Genomic DNA, 25,523 nt, shown 5'->3' on the forward strand with positions numbered 1-25,523 from the left:
CTTATGCGCCTCGCCTCATCTATACGCTCTTGCCAGTATCTGTTTGCGTTGTCGGTGACAACAAGCCACAGCACCAAGACCAGCAACACTAATGACTCCATGTTTATTGTTTATTATCCGCTTAAAAGGTCACTGATGTCACTGTTTGCGCCGCCTAACGACATCACGTGACTTCCACCCACTTTCGCTAACTCCACCCAATGTGTCCACCCACTTCCAGCCAGCACGGTTCAGCGCGGTTGTAGTCGAAATGCAACTCCAACAGCCCCACTCAGCTCGACTCAGCCCAACTCAGCACGGCACGGCTCAGCCCGACTCAGCCGCGTTGGTAGTGGAAAAGCGGCAAAAGTGTCAGCCCTGTGATGACCTGGTGGCTTGTCCAGGGTGTACCCCGCCTTTCGCCCGTAGTCAGCTGGGATAGGCGCCAGCTTGCCTGCGACCCTGTAGAACAGGATAAAGCAGCTAGAGATAATGAGATGAGATGAGATGAGATGAGATGAGATGAGATGAGATAATAATATGGGGTCTGTGCTATTAACCTAATGTTTTGTGTCAAAATGACATACAGTACAGTATTGTTAACCATATTCACACACCAAAGGTCCTAGTGAAGTTTAGCACAAAGTCCACTGAAGGTTATTTCAAAAGGTGTGCCAACGGGGGCGTCGTGGCTCGGGTGGATAAGGCGCCGTGCCATGGGTTCGGGGACCTGGATTTGATTCCGGCCCGAGGTCATTTCCCGATCCCTCCCCATCTCTCTCTCCCGCTCATTTCCTGTCTCTACACTGTCCTATCCAATAATAAAGGTGAAAAAAGACAAAAAAAATCTTTAAAAAAAAAAAAGGTGTGCCAACATTACATGGGAACATTTGAAGTGGTTGAGTAAGCAGACAAAAGCTTAGTCATGACTTGATGAACAATACTCTCTGATGCAAAACAGTGTGCTTAACTCGTATTTAAAGTGGCATCTGAGTGCCCACCATCCACTCATCAGATTCTCCAGAGCTATAAACCTAAACCAGTAAAGTCATATAAAACAGTGAATAATATTTACCTTGGCAGAGTGGTATCACTAAATAGTCATTAGAGGAAATAAGATGATGGCACAAAGCACCGAAATTTTAACCCCCATCAAGAAATTCACATTCTCTGAATATGTGTATAGTAAACCCCAACAGTCATACCCTTCGCCTTCTCACAGAAAACCAGTGATAGACAATAGCAGTTATCACATGTTCAATACTAATCATTTCCAAATGTAAATTTAATCCCCTTGTTTCCTAAAAGAAAGTGACAAAAGAGCTGCTGAAACAGTTTTCCACATCTTGCCCATTGCACAATATTTAATCCTAATAAATTACACTGGTCTACAGCCAAAATTCTTCCGAAATAAATATAGTCAAAATTTTAGGTCGCTGAGAACGAAAATGAAACTTAAAATTGTTCATTGGCTCTAGTTTTCAAGATTGGCTCTATGAATAAATCTATGATTGGGTTTGGATAGTACTTACATTTTTTAGGCAAAACAATGAATGATGCAATCTGAAGCCAGTATTGCATCATACATTATATCAAGTTATTCCTAGAAGTCACTGATGATGCAATCATAAGTCAACTTACATCACTCTGCTGAACAAATTGCCCTGTATCATCTTAAAAAAAAAATCATACAGTGCTATGCACTGGAGAGTAAGTCTTTGCTTGACAAGAGATGCTCCATTTCATGAATACAAGAGACAAGCTGCCAAAAAGCACTGAGTACACACTGAATAAGGACTAAACCTATTCAGTACTTATACATAATTGGTTTTTTTTTTGTTTGTTTGGTTGTTTTTTTTTTTGCCATTTGGTTCATAATACATTTTATTTATATAAACTTTTTGCTGATTTTCTAGTGTTACATAAAGAGAACAAGTGAAATATCATGTAAATCAACTATAAACACATAAAGAGACTTAAGTTTACAATTTATATTTAAAACGTTACTATCTATACAATGTACATAAGTATAAAATGTAAAATCTTGAATATCTTGGAAGCTGTAGCCAATCAGCTGTTTTAGTTGTCATATTTAAATTCAACACACCAAATTTCATAACAAACTTGGTAAAATTTCATCACGGACTTGGACTCACACTCTGCACCTTACTGTGTTTGGCTACATTGAATAATTACATACGCCATTATATTATCAGCATTAATTATATGTCATTATGCTGCTTTTTAAGTCAAGTCAAGTTTGTTTGTACAGTATAGTGCTTTTAACAGTAGACATTGTCCCAAAGCAGCTTTATAGAATCTGAGCCCATGTTTACATTAGACCGTATCAGCGGATCATCAGATTAATGTTTTTAAAACGATTAGTGTGCACACAGCAACGCCAATACACGATTTGCGTGCACACAGCAATACCAATACACGGATACGCTCGGCTCCGCAGGCATCCTGCGCTCCAAATCACTCCGCCCTGAACAGCGAGTGCCCTCTGGAGGGTGCGCACTCCGGCCTTGTGCAGCTCACAGAGCACGCGAGTGAAGTGAACAAGCTGTGATTCGAGACTGAGCCGCTGTGTGTGTGATCCCAGCGCATATCACTTACTACTTGCAAGTGGAAGGATGGCAAGCCTAAAGACAATCATAACTACACAATGGGCAGTATTTGCATCAGTATTTGCAGTATTTTCATACTTTTATACTCTTTAATGAAAGGTGATACAAGGCGGAAGTCCGCGCCATTTTTCAGCAGTCGCGTCACATGACCAACGCCAGCGAATCAGGAAGGTGGATGTCACAGTGACGTTGTCCAATGAGACGCCAGCTAGAGCTCAGCACAATGTATCCGCGTATTCTCAATGTTTACACAGCACCGGACCAGACACGATCTGGATTGAATACGTGGACGCTGGCGGATTCCCGTTTCCCGGCGTTTTAATGTAAACGGACAGTGCATCTGCGAAGAAAACGAGACAGATACGGTCTAATGTAAACGTAGCCTGAATGACCCAAGACATGAGCCAATTTTATCCCTAATCTGTCCCCAATGAGCAAGCCCGTGGCGATGGTGGCAAAGAAGAACTCCCTCAGACGACACAAGGAAGAAACCTCGAGAGGAACCAGACCCAAAAGGGAACCCATCCTCATCTGGACAACAACAGACAACATGACTATAACATTAACAGTTTTAACGGGTTTAAAAAAAAAATATATATATATATATATATATATATATATATATATATATATATATATATATATACATGGTGTGTGTGTGTGTGTATGGTATATATATATATATATATATATATATATATATATATATATGTGTGTGTGTGTGTGTGTGTGTGTGTATATATATATATATATATATATATATATATATATATATATATATAATTTTTATTTATTAATATGCTGCTGTGATCTGAGCCCTCAAACAGTGTTTCGTTGTATAGTAATGTGCAATGACAATAAAGAATCTATCTATCAAAAAAAACCCAGCCAATTTCATCTCTGAAGCAGACAACTTCTGAGAAATTGTTGACCAGTGTTATTTGTTTATGATTAAAGTTTTGGGTGACTTTAAACAATAACTAAAGCACTAGAAAATTAGCATAATTGCTTGCTTGCTTGCGTGTGTGTGTGTGTGTGTGTGTGTGTGTGTGTGTGTCTTCATTAACCCCAGATCATGATCATGTGGAGAATATGGTAAATTTTCTCAGCATACATTTTTGCATCATATAAGATGACAGCCAAACAGCTGCTCTATTCTCGGATACTCACTGCTGTATGAGACATAAATAACTCTCTCTTCTGCTATGTCACCATCCCCCTTCTTCTCAAATACTTTAGCCTTGTACTGGAGCACCATCTCACTCAATCCTCTTTCTCCCTGCAGCACTGCTCTCCATCCCCCACAAAAACACACCAAGGTACACGGAGTCCCCAATCCACCAGGTCTGACCGCATTCGCTCTGTAGTCAATATATGTTCTACCTGGATGTAAACACAGCCATTCATGACTGGTACAAACATGACGTCATCCACTACAGAGGGGCAATAATAATAAACCATTGTCCTCGTTTCAGATAGCATGCTTGTGTCGCTATGGCTTACTGATAACCAATTACACATCTGCACTGAGGCCATCTGGCTACAACACAACAGCACTGCTCAGTGAATCCATACATCCCCAAGTGAGCACATGCACAAAACAAACCGAACAGGTAAGCTGTACATTACTCAGCATATTCTCATAACAACAATAACAAGAGACAACAATGAGATCATCAAGAAACTCCCCCTCCTCTTCTTTTCTTTCTCCTTTTCTGTCCTCACTCACATGCTCTCGGGACGCTCCTGAAACAGACAGGGAACCTGTCCTTGCTCGGTAGACTCCACTGCTCCCATTCTCGGCTAACTTCTCCTCCACCTGCTCCCTTCCACCGTCCTCCTCCTCCACCTCCTGCTCCTCCACCTCCCCCCTTCCTCCAGAAGGTGGGTGATGGGGAAGGGGAGCGCAGATTCGGCTCGTCACTGATGTCAAGTGAGCCAGGATAAGATGGCATCAGGTGAAGGCTGCGTGGCCACACTCAGCATCTACCCATCAGAGAGTCTTCCAATTCCTCTGTGAAATAATCCGCTTCTCACATGCTGTTTTTACATGGTAGGAGGCTGGGGCTTGCTTGTATCCGTGACAACAGCAGAGCTTCAAGGGTAGAAGAGCGAAACAGCGTGCAAAGGTATTAAATAAAAGATGGAGAAAATAAGAGAGCGAGAGAGGAGGAAGGAGGATGATGCTACTTCACAGCTGTACCTCCCCTCTCTGAAGCACTGAACCATTCAGCGAAGCTAATGCTGGTTATCTTCCTCCCCCTCTCTCTCTCTCTCTCTCTCTCTCTCTCTTTCTCTCGGGGCTAGTTAGGTATAAACAATCAAGCAGCCTTTCCCTGTCTATCAGCCCTCTGGTGCCCTATCTGCGAATGGAACGTAAACAATAGAGTACCCCACACAAAGCTATGTAACACATCCCCCACCACGTCCTCATTCTCTCACTCTCTCGATCCAAAGCACAATTGCACCTGACATTTTAAATTAAACACAACATAATCTCCTTTTCACTGCTTCTTTCTGTGCACATTTTTTTCATGAGTTACAAAGACGTTTCTCGTGCATTTTCATGGGGAAAAATGGAAATTTCCATTAGGCGTGAACAGGCAGCTGAAAACAAAAAGGAGTTCAACAATAGACCCTGAGAAAGATCCCTTTCTATGTGCGTGCGTGTTTTAGTTTATTCATGAAGACTGACCCGATTTCAGTTTTAAGTACTAAAGCAGTAACAGCCCTTCCATTACTAATATTGTCTGATCATCTATGGCACAGTTAATGCCAAAATCAATAAATCCTGATAGGAGCATCACTTACAGATGACTTTTCCAGAGAAAAACACGACTTTCTAGCTTTTTAAAGGTTTTGAATTCTCTTGCTTGTCCAGGACAACACAATTAAAGATGGGCTTAGCAACGCAAGAGCTTGTGCTAACTGCCATCAACAAATTAATTCTGTCAATCCTGAAGGAGGCAGGCTGTGTTGAAGATCTAAATTACTTATACCAAAAGTAAATATGGGAACTAGAAATTACACTGCATAAGAGTGGAAACAAAGAAAGCCGAAGAATGAATAAGAGGGTAAAGAAAGATACAGTATAACTGCCTCCAGGGCAGACAGTGGAGCTCTCACCAGTCTGCCCAATCCACACAACTCATATTGATTTACAGTGTGTAGGAGCAGTGAATATGGGAACCTGGGATGCTGAAGGGATTTGAAACATGAGCATTATAAATCTATTGTCTGTTCATGGAAAAGCAGAACAAAGAACATTTCACACAAGCCCAGCTCTACCTATTGCCTTTTAGGACTGGGAGTCTTTACTAACTCTGAGGAGAGAAAGAGCTTTGGCACTCTGTTATATTTAACTACAGTATAATGAGGAAAAACTTTATTCATGTCATTTGAACCTGATCTAACAAAGTAAACACATCACAAACCTCGTATGCCTCATGTACTAAATGAAAATCACACTAGCTCATGCCTCTGGTGTGTTAAATGAAGCATCACAGCAATTGAATATGCACTTTGACCACAACTTCCATATCTATTTACTGATGTCTTTCTCATAAATCTAAATGTACATCAATTTCATCACTGGTCCTGTTGAAACACCGACAGTTTTGCAGTCTTTGTAACCGAAGCTCCTGAATCCATACCCCAATAATGAATCCTCTTTTCAAAGTCATCTACATCTTTTCCTCTTGCCATCTTGACCCAAAACTGAGGTCAGCCCAGCCTGTTCAACATTAACCCCTTCAATGCCCTTGGACGAGTCACGTACGTCATGAAATCTTTTACAGCTGTGCCTTATGACGGAAGAATATTTTAGGCTTTGACTGTAATTCATATGTGTCACTGTGAAGTAAATGTCCCATGTAAGGTACATAAAAGGAGGTGTTTATGACGAGTAGCGTACGTCATAAGGCAAAGCGGTAAAAGATTTCATGACGTATGTGACTCATCCAAGGGCATTGAAGGGGTTAAATGATTTTTCCTTTGATTTGTCTAGGAAAATCTACCAACCTTTTAAAAGCATGGTAGATTTTTTTCAGAATTTTTTCTTTATATTTCTTGAAATCCTATTTTCATTATCCATCTGAATGAAATGACAGGATTGCCTATCTGCCTGTCTACCTGCACACACTCTGCCTGTGCACTCATTACACATAACCAGGGTCTTCCACAAGGCTAGGCAGACATATTGCTAAAGCACAATATTTGGCCATATTGTGGCCAAAATGGCACTTACTCAATATTAATTTCTTATTTATAGAACTGTTGTGTAAAAGCAATATCACACTAGAGGTCGTGCTGTGGTAACTGAATATCAGCACAGCTGTGATTAGCTATAGCACCTAATCTGAGACCTTATTCCAACAACCGAATCCCAGCCATGCTCATATTCAAGTACAACAGCACTCACGCTTATATGATATTGCTTGATTAGCATATGTGTCATGGAATCAAAATAGGATTTCCCCAAGAAACAAGCGAAAAGGAATCTTGCATCCGGTATTTTTCATTTCACTCAGACAACAAAGCAGTTGAACATTAAATATTCCTAATTCTGAATACCGGCCTGAAATACACCTGAAATACTCCTAATTCTGAAATAATCCTCATGGGAAGTAGGACCTTCAGACTAGCACATGAAGGCAGCAAAAGCAAGAGGTCATACCAGAGTGAACATCAGTATGGCTTTTCAACAATACTGACAACCGAGGGAGTTATCTGGTTTGTTTTGTTTTTTGGCGGTATTTTGTTAGTTGGTTATGACAGTGATGCGCGACACTCCTCTCTCCCAATACTCTCTCTCTCGTGAACTTATTCTTCAGCAGTAATCAGGCAGTGTGCATTCATGTGTTTTTGAGAAGTGGCTTTGATGGAGGACTGAAGGGAGGCATGGGATTTTTCAGACGGATACTTTCAAAATCTAGCTTACCAGATAGGAGCTGGTTTCACTAAAATCACCTGCTTTGCCTTTAAATCACAAAATCAGTTATAATGTGACCCAGCTGAAAATAATAGTAATAAGCTAATAATGTTAATTACTTCTGTATAACTATACAGTTACATATATATACATTGTTAGATGGTAGTTCATGGCTCTGTTGTGCAAAATGAAGTGTTTGGTGGTATCCATAGCTTTTGCTTTGATCGCTTAGCTTGTGGTAAATTAAAAAAAAAAAAATAATTAATAATAATAATAATAATAATAATAATAATAATAATAAGTAAATGGAAAGCACCCCAAATAAGGTACAAAATAATACACATAGGAATATCTTTATTTTTGTTGCTATAATACACGGTGGTGCAGTGGTTAGCACAGTCGCCTCACAGCAAGAAGGTTCCGAGTTCGAGCCCAGTGGTCGATGGGGGTCTTTCTGTGTGGAGTTTGCATGTTCTCCCCGTGTCTGTGTGGGTTTCCTCCGGGTGCTCCGGTTTCCCCCACAATCCAAAGACATGCAGGTTAGGCAAATTGGTGGCGGCTCTAAATTGTCCATAGGTGTGAATGTGAGTGTAACTGGTTGAGAGGACAAAACCTCTATAATAATCCAGTAGAAGGCAATGGGAAACCACTACTGTAATGTTCCCTAGAAACTTTGATGGCTGAAGCCGTCAGAGCGGCCACGTCACTGTAGTGATATGCTAAAATGGATGGATGGAATAAAGAACACACCAAAGTTTAGACTGGTATACAGATTTCTCACCAAGCATGAGCTGAACACAGTAATGTGGCACTACTCTTCCCTGCTGTTATACATACCTTTCCCAAGAGCAACCTGGTCTACCATGGAGAAAGTCTGGCATGAATTTCAATTAAACTTATTTAGGACTTCAAAGCACCTCAGCATAGAGAACACAAGTCTCTGGAGGTGTACTAAAATAATGAACATTCAAAAGCTGGATGGAATCAGATGGAATATTGATGGTAGTGTTGGAGGAGAGTCCTCATAAACAAGTCAGTCTGTGATTGTGAAGGCCATAGCATATGATTTACACTATTTTCATGCTCAAACTATTCTGTAAGCCCTTTTGCCCTATGGATGAGAACTTTGTCATCCTGGAAGAAACCACTCACATCAGGATAAATGTTTCATCATTGAAAAAAGATAATGAGTCACAAAAACTTTGTATTGATTCGCTGATTAGCAATGACCCTTCCCTCTAAACCATATCAGCAAAATTCCCCTACAGCTTAACAGAACCCGTTTCCCCTCGCTGTATAGGTTAATTCAGGCATTCAAGCTTGTTCCATTATCTTGGTGTTCGCCAAATTGCACTCACCCACTTGTTAAGAAGATAGAGAAGGATGACTCATCTGACCAGGTTATTTCACATCTTTGGAGAGCAGTGATTATAGTTATTGAACCACTAAACTCTCAAATGTGCATTTGCCTTAGTTATTAGGGATTTATAAACAGCAACAAATCCCTATCGATGTAGATGTGGAGATATTGTTCTGGCTGACAGTTTGATCATGTCAGTTGTATAATCATTTTAATAAATGAGCATCACAGTCATTGAATGCATGTTTTGACCACAATTCCCAACTCTTTTCTACAGATCTTAATGCAGATTACTTTAGTCACTGTTCATATTCAAACATAGCTAATTAAGCAGTGTTTGTGACAGAAGCTCCTGCCATCCATGCCACAATAATGAGTCCCCATCAGAGCCACTTAAATCTCAACCCACAACCATGGTCAACTGGTACAGCTCAGAATTAATTTATCCCCATCTGTGTTCTAACCCTAGATATCTCTAAACTGAAAACACCAAGATCTTTTGCAGCCAGTCATAAAGTCATCCCATGAGCTAAAAATAATAGCAGTATACTAATAATGAAAATACAGTGCACTGCAAAAAAAACTGAAAACTGAGTTTGAGGAGAAAATTCCTTAATACTAGTAAAATTATCTTGCTGCATGGACAGATAATTTTACTTGACAAGACATGTTGGAATAAGTTGGTTACAATCTAGAACTAGTTTTAATAATCTCAGAGTTGGTGTCTTGTATTCTTCTAATAGGAAATCATTTCAACTATATTCAAGATATTCTAACTTATCATTTTTGCAGTGTAGAAGAATACAAGACACCAACTCTGAGATTATTAAAACTAGTTCTAGATTGTAACCAACTTATTCCAAGATGTCTTGTCAAGTAAATTATCTGCCAATGCAGCAAGATAATTTCATTAGTGTTAAGGAATTTTCTCCTCAAATTCAGTTTTCAGGTTTTTTTGCAGTGTGGTGCTTGAAAGTTTGTGGACCCTTTAGAATTTTCTGTATTTCTGCATAAATATGACCGAAAACATCATCAGATTTTCACACAAGTCCTAAAAGTAGATAAAGAGAACCCAGTTAAACAAATGAGACAAAAATATTATACTTGGTAATTTATTTATTGAGGAAAATGATCCAATATTACATATCTGTGAGTGGCAAAAGTATGTGAACCTCTAGGATTAGCAGTTCATTTGAAGGTGAAATTAGAGTCAGGTGTTTTCAATCAATGGGATGACAATCAGGTGTGAGTGGGCACCCTGTTTTATTTAAAGAACAGGGATCTATCAAAGTCTGATCTTCACAATACATTTGTGGAAGTGTATCATGGCACGAACAAAGGAGATTTCTGAATACCTCAGAAAAAGTGTTGTTGATGCTCATCAGGCTGGAAAAGGTTACAAAACCATCTCTAAAGAGTTTGGACTCCACCAATCCACAGTCAGACAGATTGTGTACAAATGGAGGAAATTCAAGACCATTGTTCCCCTCCCCAGGAGTGGTCGACCAACAAAGATCACTCCAAGAGCAAGGCATGTAATATTCAGCGAGGTCACAAAGGACCCCAGGGTAACTTCTAAGCAACTGAAGGCCTCTCTCACATTGGCTAAAGCTAATGTTCATGAGTCCACCATCAGGAGAACACTGAACAACAATGGTGTGCATGGCAAGGTTGCAAGGAGAAAGCCACTGCTCTCCAAAAAGAACATTGCTGCTCATCTGCAGTTTGCTAAAGATCACATAGACAAACCAGAAGGGTATTGGAAAAATGTTTTGTGGATGGATGAGGCCAAAATAGAACTTTTTGGTTTAAATGAGAAGCGTTATGTTTGGAGAAAGGAAAACACTGCATTCCAGCATAAGAACCTTATCCCATCCGTGAAACATGGTGGTGGTAGTATCATGCTTTGGCCCTGTTTTGCTGCATCTGGGCCAGGACGGCTTGCCATCATTGATGGAACAATGAATTCTGAATTATACCAGTGAATTCTAAAGGAAAATGTCAGGACATCTGTCCATGAACTGAATCTCAAGAGAAGGTGGGTCATGCAGCAAGACAACGACCCGAAGCACACAAGTTGTTTTACCAAAGAATGGTTAAAGAAGAATACAATTAATGTTTTGGAATGGCCAAGTCAAAGTCCTGACCTTAATCCAATCAAAATGTTGTGGAAAGACCTGAAGCGAGCAGTTCATGTGAGGAAACCCACCAACATCCCAGAGTTGAAGCTGTTCTGTACGGAGGAATGGGCTAAAATTCCTCCAACCTGGTATGCAGGACTGATCAACAGTTAGTGGAAACGTTTATTTGCAGTTATTGCTGCACAAGGGGGTCACACCAGATACTGAAAGCAAAGGTTCACATACTGTACTTTTGCCACTCACAGATATGTAATATTGGATCATTTTCCTCAATAAATAAATGACCAAGTATATTTTTGTCTCATTTGTTTAACTGTGTTCTCTTTATCTACTTTTAGGACCTGTGTGAAAATCTGATGATGTTTTAGTTCATCTTTATGCAGAAATATAGAAAATTCTAAAGGGTTCACAAACTTTCAAGCACCACTGTAAGTTGCAGCTTTAAGAGAAAAGAAAAGCTTCGTCAATGTTAATTTGATGTCTACTGTAACTGGAATACACCAATAACAAACAGATGCTGACGGTGCAGTCTGTCAAAGTGACTCAGAAACGGAGGGAGAAACAGTGAGCCTTCACATATGCTGTAACTGCAGACTATATTTCTGTATCCAGAGGAAAACAAGGCAATAAAGCAACACAGCCAAAAATTGCAGCACAACCATTCTACTCTACCTGTCCATCATACTAGGGTGATGGAGTAGGTGATAAGCCTAGTACTAGAGCAGACTTAATGATATAATTTATAAAAACAATGACTAAAAAGGCTGACATTAAAGTAAGCTTTCCTGTTTCGCTAAGAAAACGCTCATCTGTGGCTTTCTTATGTGAGGGCTGTGAAACATTAATTTCAGTAGAAATGCCTGATATATGAAGAAATAGTGACTTAAGTTAATTTATTGCACACATCTGAAAGCATTCCAAAGGCAAATAAAAAAACCTGGCTAGCAGATTTTTGTTTTCTTTTATTGTTGTTTGTGTATTTGGGGCGGCACGGTGGTGTAGTGGTTAGCACTGTCGCCTCACAGGAAGAAGGTTCTGGGTTCGAGCCCAGTGGTCAGCAGGGGCCTTTCTATGTGGAGTTTGCATGTGTTTCCTCCGGGTGCTTCAGTTTCCCCCACAGTCCAAAGACATGCAGGTTAGGCTAATTGGAGGCTCTAAATTGTCCATAGGTGTGAATGGTTGTTTCCCAAGCCCGGAAATGGTAGGGTTGTGGCAGGAAGGGCATCTGGCATAAAGCTATGCTCCAGTTATGACATGTGGATCAATCCTTGACTTGCGAGTGATGTCAAAGCAAAATAGAAACCTGGAAGTCGGCCATGTTGGTGGATATACAAATGCAGGGTTAAGCGACATTCCATACAAAACATATAGTCACGTGTGCACAACTCTTTGTTTTTCCACTGCTTTAAGTGTTCTTTTAGCTATGCCATATCTTTGTGCTGTATGTGGTTGTGGTCACAACAGTACTCGTGACCGTGGCACGTTCTGATTTTTTAGAATTCTGTCCATGATTCGGAAGGAGGGTGAGGAAACGCTGAGGCTTAGTACGGAGAGGAGATGAACACGGCTGAACAACATTGGCAGGGCTGACCTAACAGAGGATAAAACCAAAACAGCTCATGTTTGCAGTAATCATTTTATCTCAGGTTAGATTCAAAAGCTTTCTCAATAATATCATGGAAGAATTTTATTTCGTGTTGCTAGAATTTTGCTATAAAATGAGTGTTCTCTTGTCATGGTTCACTCGGTCGTTGTTATAATTTTAACACGTGTATTAGCATTTCGCTTCTAGGAGCGGCAGCAAAATTATACAATAGAAACAATCCAGACTGGGCACCTACTCAGAAAATGGGCTATGTTTTGTCTCAAGGTCAGACTTGATTCTTCGGTAGCCAAACCAGATAGAATGCGATATCTGGATACTCGATGGTCGGTAGAAGCGTCTTATCTTCAGAAAAGTCTGACTTTTTTCAATAATATGGGTCAAAACCACACATATCTATCTTCTCTCTGGATTGAATCTTCGCTCGACCATTCAAATCGTGATAATACTGAGAAAATTCAGTATTGTTTACAGACACGCTTTCAGCAGCTGCCATACTAGTTGCTTTGTATACCCACCATTACGGCAGACGCTCATGACGTAGCACATTTTTGATCACGTGGCTGTAAGTCATCTATAGGGTCCACATGGCAGCAACCTCACATACATAAGTGGGACAAGCTGGAAGAAATGAGTGAGTGATTGCTGTTTGTGTATTTGCTTGTTTCTATGCATCCAATGCTGGTGTCCTATAATGTTTCTCTTGAGTTTTCCCACTTGTGTTTTCAGCTAATTGGATTATTTAACAGATTTAACAAATTCAACCTAGCATATTTACCATGCGTTGTTATTCTTTGACTATAATGTTTTAAAAATATCATTCACTCCCATGAATTTTAAACAATTAACTCCTTTTGGGCTCAGTAGGATTATATAGATTGGTACTTGATTGGAACTTGTATTTCAATTTTAAATTAAAATTACAGTCAATATTTCCAATGATACAGAGATGTTCTCAGTACTTTGATATAAAATTAATTTCAGGGGCCACCTATAAGCTTAGTATCTGATGTGATTTTACAAAATATTCTCAAAGACAATTCTTGACCTGGCATTCTCTCTAATATACTAAACTATGCTAATTCTTAGGACACAATGACATGTTAAGATAGTTTAATAAATAATTCAGCTTATATGTCAAGCAAATTGAGACTCAGCTATTGAAATCCAACTCTCTGACCTGCTAGCGAAAGTAACCCTACAGTACAGTTTCATTAGCAGTGTCAGTAAATCTTCTTCCGAATCTGTTCCACATATTTGATTTGGCATTGGTTTTACATTGGATGCGCTTCTTGATGCAACTCTCTCCAATCTTTCCTCTGCATGTCTTTGGACTGTGGGGGAAAACAGAGCACCCAGAGGAAACCCACACAGACACAGGGAGAACATGCAAGCATGCACACAGAAAGGCCTCCCTGTCAGCCATGAGGTTTGAACCAAGGACCTTCTTGCTGTGAGGCAACAGTGCTAACCACTGCATCACCATGCTACCTGCATAAATACAATACCATGTCAGTAAATACAATATGATAATTGAATTGACTATTTTGATACATAAACTAATCACTGTTTTTAAAAACTGTGAGGCAGTCTGAGGTCCAAAGAGGTATTGCTACTTACATTCCTCAATGTTGCCACTTGATAATAGTGCAGTTTAACACAAGCAGGAGTATAGTGTATGTAAGTTAGGATGAAATTTGGATGGTGGGAGGACATGGGGACATTCCACCGTGTACATTCATACTTATTCATAGATCTTTGCATTCTTAGTGGATATATTAATGGCACTTTATGCTGACAGAAATGTGTATTGTCATGGCCAAAATGCATAGGTTCTACATAATCAGTATGCAGTATATTGAAAGTAGGGCCACAGGGCAATGACGAAATACATGAAGCAGGATGTTTTATGAGTAGCATTATGCAAATGCATAACTAATATTGTGTACAGTTCTTTTGTATATATACAATATATATAAAAAATATGGATGGATGGACATAAGTATCCATAAATATCCATCCATCCATTATCTGTAGCCGCTTATCCTGTTCTACAGGGTCACAGGCAAGCTGGAGCCTATCCCAGCTGACTACGGGCGAAAGGCGGGGTACACCCTGGACAAGTCGCCAGGTCATCGCAGGGCTGACGCATAGACACAGACAACCATTCACACTCACATTCACACCTACGGTCAATTTAGAGTCACCAGTTAACCTAACCTGCATGTCTTTGGACTGTGGGGGAAACCGGAGCACCCGGAGGAAACCCACGTGGACACGGGGAGAACATGCAAACTCCACACAGAAAGGCCCTCACCGGCCGCTGGGCTTGAACCCGGACCTTCTTGCTATGAGGTGACAGTGCTCACCACTACACCACCGTGCCGCCCCGAGATGAATAGGTATAATATTTTAATAAATACACCATGACCTAATAAATAAATAAATAAATAAATACAAACGAGGGCGGTATGGTAGTGTAGTGGTTAGCGCTGTTGCCTTACAGCCAGAAGGTCCTGTGCTCGAGCCCAGCGGCCGACGAGGGCCTTTCTGTGTGGGGTTTGCATGTTCTCCCCGTGTGGGTTTCCTCTGGGTGCTCTGGTTTCCCCCACAGTCCAAAATCGTGCAGGTTAGGTTAATTGGTGGCTCTAAATTGACCCTGAGTGTGAATGGTTGTTTGTCTCTGTGTCAGCCTTGCAATAACCTGGCGACTTGTCCAGGGTGTACCCCGCCTCTCGCCCATAGTCAGCTGGGATAGGCTCCAGCTTGCCTGCGACCCTACACAGGATAAGTGGCTACAGATAATGGATGGATAAATAAAACGTTTCACTGCATGAAATCTGTATATTATCTCAGTCAAAAGTTTGGACACACCTACTCATTCATAGTTTTTCTGTATTTTGACTATTTTCTACATTGTAGAACAATACTGAAGACACCAAAACTATGAAATAACATATGGACCATATATGGAATTATGTGGTAAACAAAAAAAAGTGTTAAAAACATATATATACACACACAATTTCCCATATAATATATATTTATATCTTTATTTCCCATAAAGAACACCCTGAGTGTCAACACATTCTTTCAGCAGAGATTTTCCGCAATTAAAATGACAGTCATCATATTGCAGATTTATCTCCTTCTACATGCATTCACTCAATATATACTGTAGTGGGCAGTAGTGTGTAGATGGAGCCAGGCAGTGCTACAGAGCGCAGCACACCCAACCTCTACCTCAGAAAAGGAAAATGCGTGCTATTCACACAGTGTCAACGTGGCTGAGTCATCCTGTCCTCTATCCAAACAAAGCAGTGCTAGTGAAATGCTTCATCTGTGACCAATATACCTCAAATATATCTGTGAGCAAAAATACGACAGTAAACATCAGAGCAGCAAAAAGGCATGAAGGGAATAAAAATATAAAGGTTAAAAGGCTCCGCCTTTACCTTGTGAAATTTATAATGTGCATAAGAATTAGACGTCTATAAATTTCTGTCTTAAGTCTGCATTACTCTGCTGCCATTTTTATGAGAATCAGCAGGGAGGGAATGCTGAGGAAGCGTTAGCTAGCTCAGTATATCTCCGCATGTCGCATTAAGGCTTTAGTAAAAGCTGCCATTATTATTCATCTGCAAGGAAAATCTGCATTAGACAGCTAAAAGTGAATGATGTCTCTTCTTGGCAGCAACAGGCCTAAGACTCACACAAAGAACAGAGAGGCCACCTATGCGAGTGTTGTATTAATTAAGACAGGCAGCCAGAGAGCACAAAAACATTAGCAGTGAATCAGCACTCTTGGGAAGTCGTTGCCTCCATCAACATCTACATGTAGAAGAGAAAACTTAACATTTGTCGCTTATCAGATTACCTTTCAACCTCAACTCATTGTGAAGATCCAGTTTGTGTGAGGTTACATTTGTCTCAACCAACAGCTGCACTCTTACACATGCATTTCACACAAGAATAAATGTAACTGTTGAATAAGAGATTGCAGAGCTGTGTACCTGGCTGGAGGTCCTGGCTGCTGGTCGTGCTGGAGCTGAGGTAGGAGGACAGCTGCAGCGCTCGGGACCTGATCTGGGTTAAAGGAAGAAGCAGGAGGTGCAGACTCAAGTTCAGGCTCTAGAGGAACACTCTCTGGGGGTGTGGGTGGTGGCGTGGGGAATTCAGTGCTGTCACAGAACAGGTGAGCAGGGAGAACAGGCGGCAACGTGTCCTCCTCTGGGGGTGGGGGGAAGGAAAGGACAGACTCACTCCCATCAGCTGATTCTGAAAGCAATGGCCTGGACAACACACAAGTATACAAAGGAGTAAGGAGGGCTTGAGAGAAAAATACATCATTCACTTTACAGAAGCAAAGCATAGGGCTTGTTTTGTGTGTGTGAGAGAGACAGAGAGAGAGAGAGAGATGGATTGATGGATAGTGCCAGATGGGCTGGTATGAGTATTTCAGCTCATGATCTCATGGGATTTTCTCACACAACTCTATTTCTGGAGTTTACGCAGAATGGAGCAATAAACAAAAAACATCCAGTGAGCTGTAGTTTCCGCTGTGGACAGAAACACCTTGTTGATGAAAGAGTTCAGAGAAGAATGGCCAGACTGGTTAGCATACATTAACTCAAATAACCAGTCTTTACAACCGTAGTGAACAAGAAAGATCTCATATTGAACACTGAGTCAAATGGGTTACAACATCAGAAGACCACATAAAGTTCCACTTCTGTCGGCCAAGAACAAGCTTCTGAGGCTACAGAGGGCACAGGTTCACTGAAATTGAGGAGTTGAAGAGAGAAAAAATACCAGGTGAAGTTTTCACAATATTTAGCTCTCAAGTATTGGTAAGCCTGTGCCCACTTAACAGTAAACTATCTATCATACGACCATTTTTTCCCCACAAAAATTTGACAAGTAGAAAGCAAGCCTAGAGTCTGCATCAGTGACTGTCGTGGATTGTATTTCTAAGATTTTCAGTTGTTCCTAAATGACAAGTTAGGCTAAGTGATAATTTAAGAAAACCCTGTCAGCCAGACTGCCCCTACATCCTGTAGGATTTTAATGTTTTAAAAGTAGTTTGTATGCAGTATCCAGTATTTGGGATTATACAGTGCTACTGGTGTGGGGTTTACATTAGACCGTATCAGCGGATCATCAGATTAACGTTTTTAAAACGATTCGCGTGCACACAGCAACGCCAATACACGATTCGCGTGCACACAGCAACGCCAATACACGGATACGCTAATCACATGACTAATTCGGCACGTAAGTTGAAATGTGTCAGTGCAGCTCATCGCTTCGTCCTCAGCGGCTGCGCTCCAAATCACTCCGCCCTGAACAGCGAGTGCCCTCTGGAGGGTGCGCACTCCGGCCCTGCGCAGCTCACAGAGCGCACGAGTGAAGCGCACGAGCAGTGATTCGGGACTGATCCGCTGTGTGTGTGATCCCAGTGCATATCGGGCAGCATGCGCAAGTCACTTACCACTTGCAAGTGGAAGGATGGCAAGCCTAAAGACAATCATAACTACACAATGGGCAGTATTTGCATCAGTATCTGCAGTATTTTCATACTTTTATACTCTTTAATGAAAGGTGATACAAGGCGGAAGTCCGCGCCGTTTTTCAGCAGTCGCGTCACATGACCAACGCCAGCGAATCAGGAAGGTGGATGTCACAGTGACGTTGTCCAATGACGACGTCAGCTAGAGCTCAGCACAGCGTATCCGCGTATCTCAATGTTTACACAGCACCGGATCAAATACGAACTGAGTTGAATACGTGGGCTCTGGCGGATTCCCGTTTCCCGGCGTTTTAATGTGAACGGACAGTGCATCCGCGAAGAAAACGAGACAGATACGGTCTAATGTAAACTTGGCCATACTGGGACCATACTGACAACCTCAAGGAAATATTTAAATGTCATCTACATCACTCCTGATCGGTTCTTGTCTACAACTTTCCTGGATTCTGTATTGTCAAGTTTTATTGTACAGGGTTAGGCATTTCAAGCAACTTTGTTTTAACCCCTTCTGATTCACTGGTTCCTTTTATAATTATTGATAGTTCTGGTAAGGGGAACGGTGCATCATGTTGATCTAGAATATAATGCTATACTGGAATATAGTACTGAAATGGTATTCCAGCTGAATTACTAGCATAGTTTAGCTCAATAAATATAAACATAAAACCACATATTTTGCATAAAACCTTAATCATAAGATGGAGCATGGGTCAGGTGACACTGCCTCAACCCCAACGTAGAAATGAAATGTAAGCCACTAAAAATCATATATCATAATTGGTATTGGCCAAAAAAAGATGACAAAAGCCCAACTGGGTAGACAGCAGACAGTCTTCCAGCTGCTCATAGTGAGGGCCAGCCTCTTGCCACAATCTAAAAATATAGCTCACTTATGCATCTCAGCCTCCAGACATACACAGTCCTTCAACAACTGTGCATAGCATAACGTAGTACTAGCATTTCCAACACACTGTATCTTTTAATCAACAAGCCCCATACAGCAATCTCATATCTACTCATCTCATAATAGACATTTCAACTCAACATACGTCTACTGTAACTTATCTAGAATATAATGAGAACTGCAAGAACAATAGAAATTTGTAAAAGAGGAACAACAGCACAATTATCTCTCCCTGACACATGCAAACAAATCCACATGAGCATACAGAAGTGGACAAATTTGTTGGAACCCTTACAGCTCATTGAAACAATGCTTTATTCCTCCTGAAAAGTAATGAAATTAAAAGCAATTTTCGCATGTATACTTGCATGCCTTTTGCATGTCATAGACTAAAGCAAAAAAGTGTGAAAAGAAATGATTTATTGTTTATTTTACAAAGATATTCTAAAATAGCAGGCGGCATGGTGGTGTAGTGGTTAGCACTGTCGCCTCACAGCAAGAAGGTCCTGGGTTCAAGCCCAGTGGCTGATGAGGGCCTTTCTGTGTGGAGTTTGCATGCTCTCTCTGTGTCCACGTGGGTTTGCTCTGGGTGCTCCGGTTTCCCCCACAGTCCAAAGACATGCAGGTTAGGCTAATTGGTGGCTCTAAATTGACCGTAGGTGTGAATGTGAGTGTGAATGGTTGTCTGTGTCTATGTGTCAGCCCTGCGATGACCTGGTGACTTGTCCAGGGTGTACCCCGCCTTTCGCCCGTAGTCAGCTGGGATAGGCTCCAGCTTGCCTGCAACCCTGTAGGACAGGATAAGTGGCTACAGATAATGGATGGATGGATGGATGGATTCTAAAATAGCCTGGACAGATTTGTTGGTGCCCCTAGAAAAGATTATAAATAATTGGATTATAGTGATATTTTAAACTAATTGTTTAACCTTAATTAGTATTACAGGTGTCTTCAATCTTGTAATCAGTCATTTGATCTATTTAAATGGAGAAAAGTCATCACTCTGCGCTAAATCACCTGGAGCAGCAGCAGAGCTACGTCCGCATACTCTTTGTGGATTACAGTTCAGCTTTTAATACAATAATCCCGGCCATCCTTATTAGAAAATTGGACACTCTCGGCTTCCCCCCTCTCACATGTGCCTGGTTAAAGGACTTTCTTACTAACCGGCCCCAGACTGTGAGACTTGACCCCCGCTTCTCCTCCACCCGCACGTTGAGCACCGGCTCTCCACAGGGCTGTGTGCTGAGCCCCCTCCTGTACTGCCTCTACACCCACGACTGTAGTCCGACCCACAACAACAACAACCTTATCGTCAAGTTTGCTGACGACACCACAGTGGTCGGACTCATCTCAAAGGGAGACGAGGCAGCCTACAGAGAGGAGGTCCTGAAGTTGGCAGCCTGGTGTTCAGAAAATAACCTCGCTCTGAACACCAAGAAAACCAAAGAGCTCATTGTTGACTTCAGGAAGCACAGCACCGACCTAGCCCCCCTCTACATCAACAACGTGTATGTGGAGAGGGTCCACACCTTCCGGTTTCTCAGTGTCCTCATCTCCACCGACATCTCAGCAAACATTACAGCAGTCATTAAGAAGGCTCAGCAGCGGCTACACTTCCTGAGAGTCCTCAGGAAGTACAACTTAAGCTCCAACCTGCTGCTGACCTTCTACCGCTCATCCATCGAGAGCATGCTGACGTACTGTATTACAGTATGGTACGGCAGCTGCACTGCTGTAGACAGGGAGAGGCTCCAGAGGGTAGTTAAGGCAGCACAGAAGATCATTGGCTGCCCTTTCCCCTCCCTGATGGACATTTACACCTCCCGCTGCCTTAGCAGAGCTAAGAATATTATCAAGGACAGCTCCCACCCTGGCTTTGATCTGTTCGACCTGTTGCCCTCAGGGAGGCGCTACAGGTGCATCAGGACAAAGACAAATCGATTAAAAAACAGCTTCTTTCCAAAAGCCATAACCGCCCTGAACTCGGATATGCTCTGACTTTATAGTCTATTTATTTTACTATTTTACTATTTTACTAATTTATAATGTGCAGTACTTTATAAGATGACTCTCTATGCAATACTTTTATAATGCGCAATACCACACTCCATAATGTGAAACGCAACATATTCACCTCAGGACTGTGCACCTTACACACAGCACATACACCTCAAGTCTGTGCACCTTACCTTACCTTGCAATACTTCATAATGTGTAATATTTTATCTTATAATGTGACTCTCTCGTGCAATAATTTATAATGTGACTGTCTCTGTGCAATACTTTATGTGCAATACCTCACTCCATAATGTGTAACACAACACATACACCTCAGACTGTGCACCTTACCCCCCTTACACCCCCCCTTTTTTTTCTCCCCCCCTTCCTCTCTCTCTCTCTGTTTGCACTGTTATTGGAGATGCTTTAATCTCATTGTACATGTGTATAGTGACAATAAAGGCATTCTATTCTATTTTATTCTATTTTGTATTGTCATGTGCAACACATTGAACATCGACCAGAGAAAGCAAAGAAAAGAGTTGTTTGAAGAAATCAGAAAGAAAATCACAGACAAGCATATTAAAGGCAAAGACTATAAGACCATCTCCAAGCAACTTGATGTTCCTGTGGTTACAGTTGCAAATATTCTTAAGAAATTTAAGTTACATGTGACTGTAGCCAACCTTCCTGGACATGACTGCAAGATTGAATAGAAGGATAGTGTCAATGGTAGAGAAAGAGCCAAGGACAACTTCCAAAGAGATAAAAGTTGAACTCCAAGGCCAAGGTACATCAATGTTTGATTGTACCATCCGTCACTTTCTGAACGACAGTGAGCTCAGTGAAAGAAAACCTAGGAAGGCTCCATTGTTGAAAGAAAAACTTTTTAAAAAGCCAGACTGGTATTTACTAAAATGCACACTGACAAGCCACAGTGCTTCTGTGAATATGTCCTTTGGACAGATGGGACAGAACTCAAGCTTACTGGCAAGTCATATCAGTTGTATGTCCACAGAAGAAAAAAATGAAGCTTTCAAAGAAAAGAACACCATACCTACTGTGAAAGACGGAGGAGGCTTGGTTATGATTTGGGGCTGCTTTGCTGCATCTGGCACGGGGTGAATTGAATCTGTGCAGGGCACAATGAAATCTCAAGACTACCAAGGCATTCTGGAGCGAAACCTACTACCCGGTATCAGAAAGCTCTGCCTCAGTCACAGGCCATGGGACCTCCAACAGGATAGAAACCCAAAACACACAGCTAAAAGCACCCAAAAATGGTGAAGAACAAAACATTGGACTATTCTGAAGTCGCCTTCTATGAGCCCTGATCTGAATCTTATCGAATATCTCTGGAAAGAGCTGAAACATGCAGTGTGGAGAAGGCACCCTTCAAACCTGAGACAGCTAAAGCAGTTTGCTCAGGAAGAGTGGGTCAAGCTACCTGTTGGCGGATGCAGAAGTCTCACTCAGTGTGTTTACATGCACATCGAGAAAATCGAATTTCTGCCGTAGCTCGACTGAAATCGAAGTTCTAAATGCCATGGATACACCTTAGCTCGGCTGAAATCGAAACGAACTGGATTTCTCGTAATCGAGCTACGCGACCTAGATTATGCGATGGTAGCCGAGCTACTTAGTGCATGTAACCCTATCGAGCTACGTAGTCGAGCTACTTACTTCCCTTCTGGAAGTGACGAGTGACGAGACCACAAGCGGGAAACACAACAGCCTCGGTCGGCATGACAACAGTAGTAGTAGCGAGCAGCAGAAGAGGTCAGGAGGAACAAGGAGACAAAAAACAAAAACAATTGAACTTTTTGTGTGTTTATTAAGACACAAGTTAAATTGTAAGCAAAAAATGGACTTTAGAAAAATAAACAATTGTGCAAAATAAGTTGTCTTACAAAACAGTGGTCTGCGCAGAACAGTTTGTAGCCAACAGGTGGCAATGACATGTGGTGTGAATGTAAAGTGGAACTCATTCCTCTTCTTCATGACGACAACCGGAAGTGTACCAACACAATGGGGCATGTAGCGCCACCTGTGGCTCGGGTGCACAATGTACCTCACACAATAGCTCAATTTCCTTGTGTGCATGTAGGATTGGATTTCTCTGGCACCCCTGCTGGGACCCTTAGCTCGATTACCGACAGTAGCTCGATTTGGATGTGCATGTAAACACACTGACTGAGAGCTACAGAGATCGCTAGTTAGCAGTGATTGCTGCTAAAGTTTGTGCAATAAAATATTAAGCTAAGGGTACCATCATTTTTGTCTATGCCATTTTCATTTGTTTTGTTATGCAAAATATTCAATTGAATCAAAACTCAAAAGCAAAAGTCTGATTTGTGTTAAACATGGAATAAACAATGATGGATGCCATTAACTTTTGTCAGTTTCAAGTTATTTCAGATAGTTGTGGGTTCTTTTTTTTTTCATGGAAGGATACCAACAAACTTGTCCATGTCTGTATATCCTCACACAACCTAATCACTCGGGAGCAGCTGTATTCTCTGAAATAGGCCTAGAGGCCCAGAGAGTGTTTAATAGCAAACAGACTGCAATAAAATAAAAGTAGCTGAAGGAGCTGGCATATAACAATGCAACGAGTGTATTCTAAAGCAGCATTCACACTTTTTTACACTCCACCAGAAGCAGTTTCAGCTAATTATAGTTTTAGCTGCCATATAAAAAGTTTACATACTTTCCGTTTTTCCTAAGTCTCTTACGATCTACTGCTTCTCAGCCATTTTTAATGGTGGCTATGAATTACCATGAGACCTCTGATTCTTTCACACACCCATTTCTTCCAGCCACATCAGTCTTGTGTGAATATTCTTCCTTTACATTCAGATGAATTAGCATTCCTGACCATCCAGTATTTAGGTGCCCCTTAAAGTGCCATTCCACCATTGGATGTATTCTTTGGCATAAAATACAATATATTTTGACAACATATATAAATGGTATCACTAGATAGAGAAATCTTTTAGCTTCAAAATGATATATCAAACATAATTTTTTGACAACGACAAAGAATATTAATTTTGCGACCAAAGTCACCTACCCTTTTAATTTCCGCGCGTGATGTCATCGGCAGGTTCCCCTTCTTGTGTACCACGTGACGTGTGACGTGGCACATATTATCAGCAATGGCGGATAGAACGCGATAAAAATAATACCAATAAATCTAGCTAATACCAATAAATCTAGCTAACTGAAAGATTAACTCAAAATTTTTCGCAATTTTTTTGGCCCCCATATACGAGGAGAAATGACTCTCTCACTTTGGGGGTTTCCTGGTCTAAAAATAGACCGACACGTGGTACACAAGAAGGGGAACCTGCCGATGACATCACGTTTCACTACCGCGCGGAAATTAAAAGGGTAGGTGACTTTGGTCGCAAAATTAATATACTTGTCGTTGTCAAAAAATTATGTTTGATATATCATTTTGAAGCTAAAAGATTTCTCTGTCTAGTCATGTTGTCATAAAATATATTGTATTTTATGCCAAAGAATACATCCAATGGTGGAATGGCACTTTAAGAACTCAGAGCAGCGTGACCAGAATTATTATCCAAACCTTTTTGCGGTGTAAACAGCATTGAAAGTATTAACAAGATGTGCACAATTCAAGTATGTTACTGCATGCAATTATTTGTGGTAACACATCTATAAAAGAGACACTATTTTGAGAGCTGAGATTTCAAGTAAATCCAAAAAAATGTAACAATGTGAGAAGCTTTTTAGCTTGGCTACCTCTAGAACTTCTTTCATGATAAACTGTGATAACTATATTTATTATTTAACAGTGAAAAACAATCAAGCATCTGGAAAAATAAATTCATACACAAAAAACATCATGTGTTTAAGTCAATGAGATCTAATAGTAAAGTTACTGGCCACATGCAGGTGAACACCGTCTGTTACTGTTATGCTGAACATGTGCAGATCCACTTGTGGGTTGTTAAAACATGTTTATGTTCGTCAGAGTGGAAAGAGCTGAGACGGAGACATTAACATGCAATCACCTTAGTCTCATATTTATTTTACTTTCTTCGCTGAGCCTAACATTTAAATCCCAAAGCATGTTTCAGAGGGGTGATCATACTGAGTACAGTCATCTGTTTGAAATCAGAAAGGACAGAGAGAAGCAGGAACAGAGAAAGAAGCAAGATGCTTCTCTACAGCACACAGAGTTCCTCCCACTTTCCATCTGTTGCACGCTGACAATTATTAGCACTAAATGTACCCATGAGCCTCCGCAACATCAAAGAAGGTATATGACTAAACTTCAGGATCAGTGAAATGAGTGCAGAACTTACCAAGTGTTGGAGCGCACAGAGTCCACTAGCCTGAGTGAGTGCAGACTATACAGTACAGCGTGGAGGGTATTCCCTTTAGGCGCTGCACTCAAAATACCTCAAGACACTTTG

The 25,523-nt window shown here is 41.0% G+C and overlaps 1 protein-coding gene across 2 annotated transcripts in view; it reads right to left on the bottom strand.

Annotated features, from left to right (window-relative positions):
• The window catches only part of tacc2 (transforming, acidic coiled-coil containing protein 2), a 103,061-nt gene that overhangs the window by 56,152 nt on the left and 21,386 nt on the right, over positions 1–25,523 (bottom strand). For both annotated transcript variants that reach the window (XM_060925993.1, XM_060925992.1), the window contains exon 4: positions 16,657–16,935. In XM_060925993.1, the coding sequence (XP_060781976.1) occupies positions 16,657–16,935 (279 nt within the window). The remainder of the gene's footprint in view (positions 1–16,656; positions 16,936–25,523) is intronic.

The sequence above is a fragment of the Neoarius graeffei genome, chromosome 7, assembly GCF_027579695.1.
Source record: "Neoarius graeffei isolate fNeoGra1 chromosome 7, fNeoGra1.pri, whole genome shotgun sequence".
Taxonomy (NCBI): Eukaryota; Metazoa; Chordata; class Actinopteri; order Siluriformes; family Ariidae; genus Neoarius; species Neoarius graeffei.